The sequence below is a fragment of the Prunus mume genome, linkage group LG3 (genome assembly GCF_029339155.1).
Source record: "Prunus mume cultivar Tortuosa linkage group LG3, ASM2933915v1, whole genome shotgun sequence".
NCBI classification, from domain to species: Eukaryota; Viridiplantae; Streptophyta; class Magnoliopsida; order Rosales; family Rosaceae; genus Prunus; species Prunus mume.
Genome location: NC_142700.1, coordinates 16,578,206 through 16,591,049, shown reverse-complemented (window position 1 = coordinate 16,591,049; position 12,844 = coordinate 16,578,206). Strand labels below are relative to the sequence as shown.

Below are 12,844 nucleotides of genomic sequence, written 5' to 3'. Positions count from 1 at the left end.
CATTCGATCACGGCAGGGAAGCAAGTAAAAATAGAAAAACTCACATTGGGTTTAGGGATAATCAGGCTCGAATCGATGACTTCCATCAAGGTGACACTCTACTGAGTTATATCCTTCCCCCCCATCGAAATAGAAACTAATCCTAAGGCAAAGGGTCGAAAACCCAACGCCACTATTCTTGATTGAGTCGGGCCTTCTTTTCGCACTATTACGGATACGAAAATAATGGGAAAAATTGGATTCAATTATCAACTGTTCCTATCAGAAATAGGATTGACTACAGATTCGAGCCATAGCACATGGTTTAGAAAACCGTACGATTTTCCCGATCTAAATAAAGTATAGAAGGGACATTTTGGAAAAGTCCAAAGGAGAAAAATATTTTTAAAAGAAGTCAAAATGGACAAAAAATGCCCTTATTTATTTTTTTGACTGAAACCTAAATTTACACTATTTATTTGGTTTCAGTCTTTGCCCTTCTGCCCTCTCAGATTTTTGTGTCCTCTTTTAGAAATTAATTCTTTCTATTATTCTAATTTCGGGCACGCTCTTCCCTACAAAACCTTTTGATATTTGAGTTGATGATTATTATCTTGATGGCTCAATGGTCGAATCTTCCTCACGATCTTCTTGTGTCCATTGCCAAACTTCTGTTTGTCTTGGAGGATTTTACTGTTTTTGGTACAGTTTGTAGATCATGGAAATCAGTCACGATCAAGGAAAACTTTACTAGAACATCACATCAAGTTCCATTGCTTATGCTTCCAGAAAGGGAGGGCGCCACAATCTGAGAGTTCTACAACCTGAAAAAAGGCAAGATTCACAACTTAATCTGCCACCATTAGCTAAGGAAAAGCTGTGTTATTCTTCCCTAGGATGGCTAATTACTCAGTCTGATAACGATTCAAAATTCAATCTATTGCATCCTTTAAATCATGCCCATGTTGAGCTTCCGGATCTTGGCTCATCATACTCATCTAGATCTACTAAGAAATATAGCATTAGTGTTGGGCAAATTCATTGTAAGGAAATTCGTCTTATCATCAATCCCTTCTTTCACATCAGATTACATTGTCATGATTCATAGTTGGGGCAAATTTGGGTTTTGGAGACCAGGAGACCACGAATGGACCATAGCGGATGATGCATTGGGAAGACCATATCATATTTATTCTGATTTAACTTATCATAAGGGACAATTTTATGCAGTGAACGCTTCTGGCAATGTCTCTGTTTGTGAGATGGAAGAACCTAAGAAAGCAAAGATGAAACTTGTTGTTCCAATTCCAAGCAGCATACCATGCTCTTCTTGAAAAGCAATACCTGGTGGAATCAGACTACTCTGGATGTAAGGCATCAGACTACACTCAGTGATCTTCAAAAGCATAACATGATATATTATTGGTTTCGTATTGTGTGTTACCCTTTTCGGGCTAAGAAGGAAGGGCGTTTCTGACTACTAAACAAGCAATCATGCGGCCAAGCAAACCTCATCTGGGCTAGGTTATTTTCAAACCTTGGAACGGTAACATGGATTTTACTAACCTTGGGCCAATTTTTATTCATTAGTTTGCTGCTAGTTTATATTTCTTAACCCAATTAGGTGGTTTTAGACATTTGAATCTCTTCATAAGGTATGGTTTCTGTTCTTAAAGTCCAAGTTTTTTTTTTTTTTTGGGAATTCTAAAGCAGATTACATAGAGGTCTCCTTAGGAACCCAAGATTCCTAATTTCACAAAGTTTGTGTGTGTGGTGGTGACACTAATGAATTCTTCCTACATATCATGACAGTAGTTTTGGAGCTTTTTTCTTTATCAAATAATTTTTCAACAAGAAAAACTATATAGAAAATTACAATGTTTTATTAGAGGTATAAACGCCATGCACATGCATGAAATGAGATTGGGGCTTAATTAAATTGACCCACTATAATGTACATTTAACAATTCAAAAGGAAAATTTAAATTTTAAAAAGAATCTTGAACTATATGAACTGTTTTGTTATATAATTACAGTTTTTCTTGGTACATATAAAAAAATCTTTGAGATAAAGGAAATAGAGAAAGCTGAGAAAATCTCACTTTCCTTGACATGAAATTATGGTTCAGCTCCAACATCAGTTGTTGAACCAAGTCCCACCTGCAACCATGGTGAGGAGCCCCCACTGGTATTAATATCCTTTGATTCATTTAGCTTTGCTAACTTCACTCTATGATCATCCTTATAAATGGATTAGAATGATTGCGGAGAATGTTGGCGATCATCCTAAAGGTCAGCAACCCCAACATATACTCCCGACGTTTTAGCATCCTCCAATATCTTAATTAATTCTAATAAACTAATACAACATCCAATAAGATATCAGCTAATATCATAAACATGAAAGCAGTAGGTCTAGTAGAATAGTACTTGTCATGTTTATACCAACGCTCAATGTACATCGTATGTCTTTGACCCAAAAAAAAAAATATACATTTTATGTTTAACGAAAAAATGAGTTTGGCATTAAACGACAATCACATGAGTGTAGTGATACATTGGTTTTAGAATTGGTCTGCCTCTAGAGGACTAAGAGAATTTTCGCAATGCCTAAGTATAAAGCATGTTTTACTGAGGCCCCACTTGTATTTTCTTTTCTTTTCTTTTTCACTTTTATTAAATATAATCTTATTAGCCCCACTTGTATTTTATTTTTTTTTCGTTTTTCACGTTTTGTATATGTAATCTTGGTAATGTCTATAATTTTCGTTCTTTTTATTTTATTTTATATATTTGTGTGCGTATAAATTGTTTTGAACTTATTTTCTTGGAGGTTCCATTTGTAATTAAGGTTTGCTTTACTTTGTATTTTTATGTTTGAGTTATATTTATATCCTAAAATTTTGTTTTTCTCAATTGTTATCATATAATTTCGTCCCTATAAAATTAAAATTTTAGATCCGCCATTGTCCATTAAGTAAATAATTTAGATAGCGGGGCCTAAAATCAACAAGGGTAGACCTGGCCAAGAAGCCCGAAACCCCTCATAACCTTCCATAAAGCTAGCGTTTGGGACGCCACACATGCATTAGGATTGCATATAATACATTATATGCCAAGATTGTTTAGCCAAAAAGTATATGGAATCCTTATATGCATGCTGTTGACAGTCGGCATGCACCGAGCTGGTTCGCCCAATAAAAACACGACACGTGGGCCTTGTGCACCGCACCGACAAAAACGAGCAAATCTCCCTCAGCCTCGGACTTTGAGCTGCCTTCGGAAATTCAAGAGGATGCAAATCAGCCACGTCGATGACAAGACCCCCTCTGGCCGCCTACTCGCCTTACCTCATCAAGCGTGCCCACATCCCTTCGAAAGCCAGGTGTGAACCGCCCAATTCGCTAACTCACCATATGGGACTGCCGCCATGCGCAATAGGCTACTCTGCCCACGCCCGCCCCCTAGTTGAAGTATAGCAGGGTCATCATGAGCAGAGGACGTGGACGAACTCCAACCACCGAGCATCTAATAGATTTGATGTGAAGCAAACGGCTCGGCTCCGAACCGAGGTGGCCGGCTTGTAAATTAATTTATTTGAGTTTCCCCTATAAAATTTTTTTTTGGTGGAAGAAAGATGATGATTTCATTACTGAAGAAAGGGAGACCAGTCCAATCAATAATAAAGCAGCCCATGCAAACAGAAACGCATGAAACAAAGATACCATGCCACAAACTAAATTGATCAAGATGAAAAAAACATGACAGACAATCCAAAAGCAAGGACGTCTAAAACAATATCTAGACCAGTCGCAACCCACTTAGGAGAGATAAGGGTAGGGAAGGTCGTCCTTGCTTAGAATGTGTACAAGAGAAGTGGGGGGTCTCTCAACCCAAACTTCCTTACTCCTCCTTGACAGTGCCAACGACGCAAGATTGTTTGCCGCTTGATTGCCAATCATATTAGTCCAATTCCATGAACACCCCTCAAATCCCTGTTGTTCCTCACGAATGAGGGTAAAGACATGATGAAGGTTCCATCTCCCTCTACCAATATTCCCTTTGACACACTTAATTAGCTCTAAAGAGTCAGACTCAAAGCATACCTTAGTGAAATTTCATTCTCTTGCAAATTTGCATCCCTCCAAAAGAGCAACTGCCTCTGCATCCAATGCAGTCTCCGCATGGAAAGAGACAGATTTTTCCCCCTAAAACTCCCTTCAGAGTTCTGATAATAATGCCAGCCCCTGCACGACAAGAGCCCTGATGCCAAGCAACGTCAACATTTATTTTGGCAAAAGAAGCGGGAGGAGTAATCCACCTAGCTTGTGGAGTTTGACGGTTATTCCCTGAAGTGGGATAAGCAATTTTATGCTTCAGTAATAACCGCTCGTTCACTTGGTTCGAGATAGACTTAAAAGCCATTTGGGGATGGGGGTTGCAGTTGTCAAAGAACACCCTGTTCCTAGTCTTCCATATAGTCTAGCACGTGAGTGTAATATGATCCAGAACACGATTTCTCTCCTCGTTGGTGTTAAGGCCCACAGTAACACAATCTCACAGCTACTGATGCAAAGTGGAGATGCCATGCATGTCGATTCTATAGTTTAAAAGACCTCCAAACCATATCAACTCGACTCAAGGATAGAGAAAGAGCATACGCCCAACCGATTCCTCTTCATCATTGCAAATAGGACATAGAGAGGAAGGGTCACAATTTCTTCTTATGTAAGACGGAGGAGATAGCAATGTGACCATTTAGAGCTTTCCAAAGAAAATGTAGAACCTTTGGTGGGACGTCGGCATGCCAAATCAACTTCTAAACCTTTGAGTCAATCAAGATAAATGGAGATACCTTTCTCAGGGAGGTTTGTTGATGAGAAGTGTGAATGTTGTGATAGCCAAATATGACCGAGTACTTTCCGTTCTTCTTGCTCGGCCACACCAAACGATCTGCTTTTGAAGTGATGCCAATGGGGATGCGCTGGATTGCATTAGCCTTCTCATTCAAAATTAAAGGGCAAATTGAGTCCATATTCCATGATCTAGTGTTCCAATCAATTATGGTTTCCACAGTAGCGTTTCGGTCAATAGTTGCATCTGGATATGGACACCTTGGTAATCCATTTATCTGACCAGATTCACGCTTTTGAACCATTCATAATTTGCCATCTTGCTCCATTCAGGATCACCCTTCTACCTTCAATAAGGCCGGCCCATGCCCATGAAGCCCTGCTACCTTTTTTGGCCTCGAGAAAATTACAATTCGAATAGTAGTGAGCTTTGATTAGCTGAGCCCAAAGGGATTCAAGTTCGGTGAGCAGTCATCTGCACTGTTGAGCAAGTAAGGCCAGACTGAAGTCATGAAAATCACGGAAGCCCATGCCGCGATCATGCTTGGGCAGACCTAAATGCACCCAGCTCACCCAGTGAATCTCATGTATCTGACCCCACTAAAAATTAGATATCTCCTTATCCATCCTTGTGCAAAAAGTTTTGGGGAATAAGAAAACTCTCATTGGATAAGTCGGAACAGCTTGCGCTACAACTTTGATGAGAACTTCCTTTCCAACTTGGGAGAGAAGTGATTGTTTCCATCCACTAATCTTGCGCAATAACTTCTCAATTACAAACTGCAAAGCGTCTCTCTTTGACCTCCCCCACATTTTTGGGAGGCCCAAGTACTTACCGGGGTCCTCTACAGCAAACATGCCAAAGATGGCCCTTAATTCAGTTCACAGGTTTGCTGGGGTGTTTGGGTTGAAGCAAAAAGGCTAGACTTCCCAAAGTTGATTTGCTACCCAGACACTTTACAATAGTCATCTAGCAAGCACTTCATGATGTGACAGTTTTGAGTATTGGCCTTAACAAATAGGAGAGTGTCGTCTGCAAAGAGGAGGTGAGAGAGAGTAGGTCTGTTCCTTCCAAAACTGAGGCTCTGCAAATAACTAGCTTCACATGCTTTCTTAATCATGAGGGATAAAACCTCACTTACAATAAAAAAACAAGTATGGGGAAAGTGGATCTCCCTATCAAATGCCCCTTGTTGGTGTAAAGCTATTCCCCTGCCCCCCCTCCCCCCAAAATTGAGAATAATAGAAAACTGAACAGTCTGAATCACCAAGTTCACCCATCTTGCATCGAAATCCATCTTGCCTCAACAAGAATTATTTCACATGTGGATACAACCTTCCACAGCCTGGGGTTAAAGCGGAACCCAGAGATGGAGAGGACTTGTAACTTGGAATAGCCAGGGAAAAAGTAGAAACATGGGCATGGGCCTACTTTAAACCTAGAAGAAGTTGAAGATATAACAAAAGAGGCAACTATTGGGAAGGGGAAGGAGTGGGTTGAAGGGTCACAAAGAAAGAGGTTTATCAAGGCAAATAAGACAACACAAGGTGAAAGCAACAAGCCTAAGGGAGTGAGAGGTAGAACTCGAGGTCTATTTGAGAATGCAAACCTCACAGAGGTTAGTATTATACAAGTTGATGATTGGGCACAGGTTCAAACAAAAACAAATGATCAAAGAACAAGCGAGGAAAATTGAGGTAGTGGCGGCTGGCCTTCAACAGTTGCGCATCAACCATGAGCTACATTCTCTGGAATTGTTAAGGCTTTGGGCCGGACTTGATAGTTTGTACCCTCAGGGGTTTGGTTCGTAAATTCCGGCCCATTGTTGTTTTTTTGCTGGAAACAAAATAAAAAAATAGCATAACTGAAAGATTGAAGCGTAGCTGTGGTTTTCAGAAGGAATTTTGTGTTCCCCCAATTGGCAGTGCTAAAGGTTTATGTCTATGGTGGGATGAGAGCATCGAATTTGAGGTGAAGGGTTTCTCAAAGAATTTTATTGACACTTTTATCATTGATAAGCAAAAGGAAATGAAATATAGGGCTTCCTGGGTCTACGGATCTCCTTACAAAAAAGAGAAAGATGAATGTTGGTACCTTCTTGAAGATGTGTTAAGGCCTGCTAATTTACCTTGGTTTTACGGAGGTGACTTCAATGAAATTCTTTGGTCGTTCGAAAAGCATGGAGGGGCTGTGCACCCCTCACACAGATCTCGGTATATGCACAGCTTCATGGAGAAGGCAAATCTCTTTGACATGGGGTATCAGGGTTCGAGATTTACTTGGAGAGCACATAGACAAAACTGTCTCTTCGTTCAAGAAAGATTGGATAGAGTTCTGGGGAATTTGTAATGGCAAGAAGCTTGGCCAAACGCATCCATTACTCACTATCCTGCCATTATATCAGATCATAATCCACTAGTCATGGAAACGGTCAGGCACCACAAAAAGCAGAGAGGGCAGTTCAAGTTTGAAGCTTATTGGGGAAATGAGGAGGAGACAAAGCATATTATAGAAAAAGCTTAGGACAAACAGGTTCATGTTTCTTGGTTTCACAAGTGGCATACTAAGCTTCAACATTGCACTACCACACTCCAAAAATGGAGCAGAGAAAATTTTTCGAACAATAAAAGAAAGTTGGAGATATTACATGCTGATCTCATGGAAAACCAATTGCGGTGGGATGATAATAAGGCAGAGATTAGGCGAATCACTCAAGAGATAAACGCAACATGGGTAAGAGAGGAAAAATGCTGGCAACAACATTCAAGGATTAAGTGGTTGCTGAAGGGGGATGCAAATACTTCTTTCTTCCATCACTCAACTTTAGCCCGCTAAAGACAAAATAAAATCCTGAGAATCAAAGGCGATGATGGCCAGTGGCATGAAGATGACCATGCTATTAGAAGGGTGATTGAGGAGCATTTCAAAACCTTGTTCACTACTAAGGCGCGACGCAATAACGGTGATATCCTTGACTTTGTGGATTGTGTGGTTACCCAAGCTACTAATGACAACTTGTTGCAGGAAATTAATGTTGAGGAAATAAAAGAGATTATAATGCAGATGGGGGGATAAAAGGCGCCTGGCCGGATGGATATCAAGGTGTTTTCTACCACAAATATTGGGATATAATCCACAATGAAATTCGTGGTATTATGGAAGATTTCTTTGTCAACAACCGAAGCCCATCATCCCTGAATAACACCAATCTTGTGTTTATTCCTGAAATTCCAAATCTTGAGGGTGTCTCCCACTTTTGCCCAATTAGTCTATATAATTTCCCTTTCAAAATAATTTCAAAAATCATGGCTAATAGATTGAAGGTGTTTCTGCCACAAATTATATCTCCTGCTCAGAATGTGTTTGTCCCCAATCATCAAATTCAAGAGAATATCTTAATTTCTCATGAGGCCTTCCACATTTTGAAACTAAGAAAGACAATATTAAAAACAAAATAATGTAAGAATCAAAACCCTAGTTAATTTGTATCTACGATCAAAATTTATATCGATGTTATATAGAGAAAATCTGCTATGCATATCTACCATCAAAATACCTGTTAAAGTTTGCACATACCTGTTAAAGTTTGCACATGGTTATAGTCTAGAACAACTGTTGGTTGGTGGTGACACCATCCTATATTTTGCTCAATTTGGCCTTATTCATTTAACTTGACTTACATGGTTTTGTTTTGCAGATTTTCCGTCACCAGCCCCAACTCGTTCAACATTTCAGGCATTGCCACTGGATGCCAAGATTGAAATTGGAGGGATCAATTTTTATGGTAATGTTACTGAAGTTTCTCTGTCACTCACACATTTTAGCATCCTCCAACATCTTAATTCATTCTAATAAATCTAATAAACTAAAACAATATTTCATTAGATATCACCAAATATCATAATATGAAAGCAGGAAAACAAACTAGTAGTATAGTACTTATCATGTTTTATACCAACTCTCAATATTTTATAGTCATACCATACATTATATACATATGATATCTACCGAGGAAAATGAATTTGGCATTGGACAACAATCACATAGATGTTGTGATACATTGGATTTTGGATGGGCATGCCTCTACTTAGATAGATCACAATTGGGGACGATGATATAGGATATTTTACTTTGGATAGGTGATAAAAGTCATTTAGTCAGGTACGACGTCTTAATTTTTGTTGTTTTTAATCAAACTTCTTTGATCATTGTGAAAATTTGATAAACTTCTTTGAGGGTATACACGTGAAGGAGGGTTGGTACTTAAGATTAAGAAGTGAGAGATGGCTAGGTTTTGGTGCCTAATGAAAGTGATAAGGTTTTTAGGATTCTATAGGTTTTGTCCACAGTATAGGTTAAGTCGTTGGGGATATTTACATATAGTCCCGTTTTCGTAGAATTTGCATTCCAAGGAGTTTGTGGTCACTCACTCTTAAATCTAATCTAAAAGTGTAGAAAAAATTGATTTAAAAATTCATGTAAATATTTATATTATTTTAACTTATCCAAAATATGTTTTCTGAAAGAAAAAAAAAAGGGATATATATAGTTATCGCTAAAAAAAAAAAAAAAAGGTAATGGGTGGTGTCAATAGAATCCTTGTAGTTGGGCTCATTTCTACTTTTGGTAAGTTATAATAATATAAATATTTACATGGATTTTAAATCAGTTTTCTCTACGGCCTTAGTTTGGTTCACGGAACGGATTTGAGGGGAAATCATTTCCCATGTCATTTTCCAAGGGATGGAAATGGAATATTCATTTCCTACGTTTGGTAATATGTGGAAATAATCGGTAGATATCACTTTATTTTCAAAAAACATATTTCAAAAAGGTGTCAAAGTGTCGGGACAAGGATCTAATAGTAATTCACATCCCTTACAAAAAGGTCAAAATGTTATTGTTTCCCTATCATTTGTTTTCAAAAAAAGAAAAGAGGATGAACTACACAAAATGGGCCGTGTAGTTTGAGGAGTTTTGTAAGTATGATTGTCTGGAATAGTTGAATTTCTTTCACATCCTGTTTGGAACCTCCGCAGAATAAGGAATTCACTACTTCAGTTCAGTTGCAACTGAGTTATCTGGTTAAAGAAGTGTAATTGGAAATCAGTTCAATTTAAGTTTATTTAATTGCAATATATATTTGATGATTCTAACAGTAGAGATGGATGGAAAATTACCCAAATTCTTAACCTATTTTTGGGAATGACATGATGCAAAAGTTTATTAAAAAGAAAGATACTGAAACCCCTCCCTTCGAGTAATTTTTGGGTGTTAAGATGCGTGGTGGTGTCTATCCAATAGATGGAAGGCATATGGAATATTTTCAATGCAGCCAGATGTTATAAAAGAAATGCAGTAATTTAAACAATAATTCAACGTGTCCTATGTTTATTGGATGGTACACCAGCCACGTGGTGTATCTAAAACATATAAAAATTTCTCCCTCCCTTGCACGCGATTGATTCATTGGCCGCCAAAGTCCTATTGTTATTATGATCATCATCCGAGAATACTCCAACTTGGACTTGGAACGTTGCAGTAGTAGTTCTGAACATTGGGCTCTGGATTTTTCACGTCTTTCGGCTCATGCCTATACCTGTAGCAAACCGAAATCTCGAGCACAAACACATCTGTGGTGTTACCGTCCGAGATTTTGTTGGCCACGTCATCAGCCACATAAGCATCGAGCGTGGAGAGTTTGAAACTAACTAGTGTTTGGTTTGTGGTGGTTAGAAGCAAGGGACCGCAACGACGTTGCTGCGAGCAGCACACGTTGGTACTTTTCATCTAGCTCCGTAATATGTTGGTAGACGGGACTGTAGTAGAAGAGCGAGGCCTGAAGGCTGTCACAGTAGATGTCTCACTTCTTGTTGGGGTTCATGGCTAGGAGCGTCAGGTTCCACATGGCGCTGAACTCGGAGGGGGTATTGTTGCGTGGGTATTGCAGGGCCGCGCTGAGTGGACTAGGAACTCAGGGTCATACCCTCTTGGATAGGTCAAGAGCAAGGTGAGGGCCAATGGGGCTAGAATGAAATAGGGGACCACGAAACACATGATGCAAAAGAAATCCTCACAGTCGAAGAAGGGTTGTCGTGTAGGCTGATCATTAGAAGCGGAAGCCGGGATTAATATGTTGGTGGCTGTTTGGACTCCGGTAGTTTTAGTACTAGTAGTGCCAACCATGATTTTAGAGATGTTGGTGGCTTATCGGACTTTGGCTTTGGCTTCCGGTAGTACTGGTACTAATAGTGGCCAGGCAACCATGATTTTAGAGAGATTATTATTCAATATTCATGGGATAATTAGATTTGAATTGGGATGGATTAGAATTAGATTTAGATTGTAACAACCTTAATTATATAATTCTTATATATATATATATAGAGAGAGAGAGAGAGAGAGAGAGAGAGAGAGAGAGAGAGAGAGAGAGAGAGATCTGTAAGCGGATGGAAGGTTTGCTTTCATGCTATTATTAGGTGATATCTTACGGGATATTGTATTAGTTTACTAGAATTAATTAAGATATTGGAGGATGCTAAAATTTTGCAATTGAGTAAAGAAATATGAGACTACGTAGAATACCAAACATATTTGATCTTTATATAAGTCATATACTTGGGCACAAATTCTTTTCTAGTCAAACAACTCCTCCAGTTATGGTGAAAATGAGTTTGTCATTCGACTATTTTTTTTTTTGTCAATAAGAACTTTCAGTAACAGGAGAGAAATCCAAAAAGATTACAATTCAAAGAAAAGGACAAGCAGAGCCATGCGACAGAACAAAGGTGCATGCAAAGCAAATAAACTCAATAAACCCAGACAAACTGCCACAAGAAAGATCCCCACGGTATGGGAGTGGTACAACAATCCAGAATTAGAGAATCTTGACCATCTTGAACAGCGCATGCTATATGAAGGCTGAAGGAGGGTAGGGAGTTTGTCATTCAACTATAGACTAGTCACATACCTGCTGTGAAAAAAGAATTAGGATGTTTTTTAAGAATAGAACCTCAATTTTGTTATTAAATTAGGAAGATATGATGTAGGGTAAAGGAAAATTTCCATTCATAAAATAATGGCAACAAGACAACCATTCATGAAATAATGGCAACAAGACAAGAGGGGATATGAACCATGTCAGATAATAATTTAAGGAAGAGATGAGGAGATGGGCACATATGTAAGAAATAATTACTAGAAAACAAGAGGAGTTCTTGTGCACAAGATGTGATTTTTAACAGAGCCCATTACTTGGCTGGTGAATATGGAAGTCTTGTGAGAGGGGAACCTAAATTAATTGTACAGAAACCAACCAAATGGTCTCCTCCTCCAGTTGGTAAATATAAACTGAATGTTGATGCTGCTTTTATTCCCGAAACAGGTGTGGGTGGAATTGGTGCTGTTGTTAGAAATGACAAAGGGGAAGTGATGGCGGCTATGGCCCTTCCTCTTGCCAGTGCCACCTCATCTAAACATGCAGAGATTATGGCGCTTCTTTTCGGGATGAAATTTGCTCGGGATGCTGGCTTTTCTTCTATTTTAATTGAGTCTGATTCACAAGGGGTGATAAATGATGTAAGGAAGGATGAGGAAGAGTCATGGGCATCAGATGGGCATCTTATTGATGATATTAAGAGGAGTCTGCAACACTTTGAAGATGTTAGTATCTCTTTTAGTCCAAGAGGGGGTAACCAAGTAGCTCATTTTCTAGCAAGGCATGCTCTTAATTGTAATACTATGGTAACTTGGATTGAAGAGGTTCCCTTCTGGCTGGAATCAATTGTAAACGATGACATGATTGTATCCTCTTAATTGTTATCAATGAGATCTTCTTTCACACAAAAACAAAAAAAAAACAAAAAAAAAAAAACAAGAGGAGACGGCCACCAAGTCAGAAAATAATTCAAGCCATGTGGGATAATGGCATACAAGTTTTCACTTTAATTGAAATAAAATTAAGTTTGTTAGGTTAAAATGTTCAGAAAAATAAATCATGAAGTTATAAAAT

The 12,844-nt window shown here is 38.7% G+C and overlaps 1 protein-coding gene across 1 annotated transcript; it reads left to right on the top strand.

The window, feature by feature from the left end:
* The first annotated feature begins 7,562 nt into the window (after nt 1-7,562).
* On the top strand, nt 7,563-12,648 carry LOC148918911 (uncharacterized). The gene is made up of 3 exons (XM_089048729.1): nt 7,563-7,566; nt 8,531-8,617; nt 12,218-12,648. The coding sequence occupies exons 1-3, from the start codon at nt 7,563-7,565 to the stop codon at nt 12,646-12,648; spliced, it is 522 nt and encodes a 173-aa protein (XP_088904855.1).
* Nucleotides 12,649-12,844: the final 196 nt, after the last annotated feature.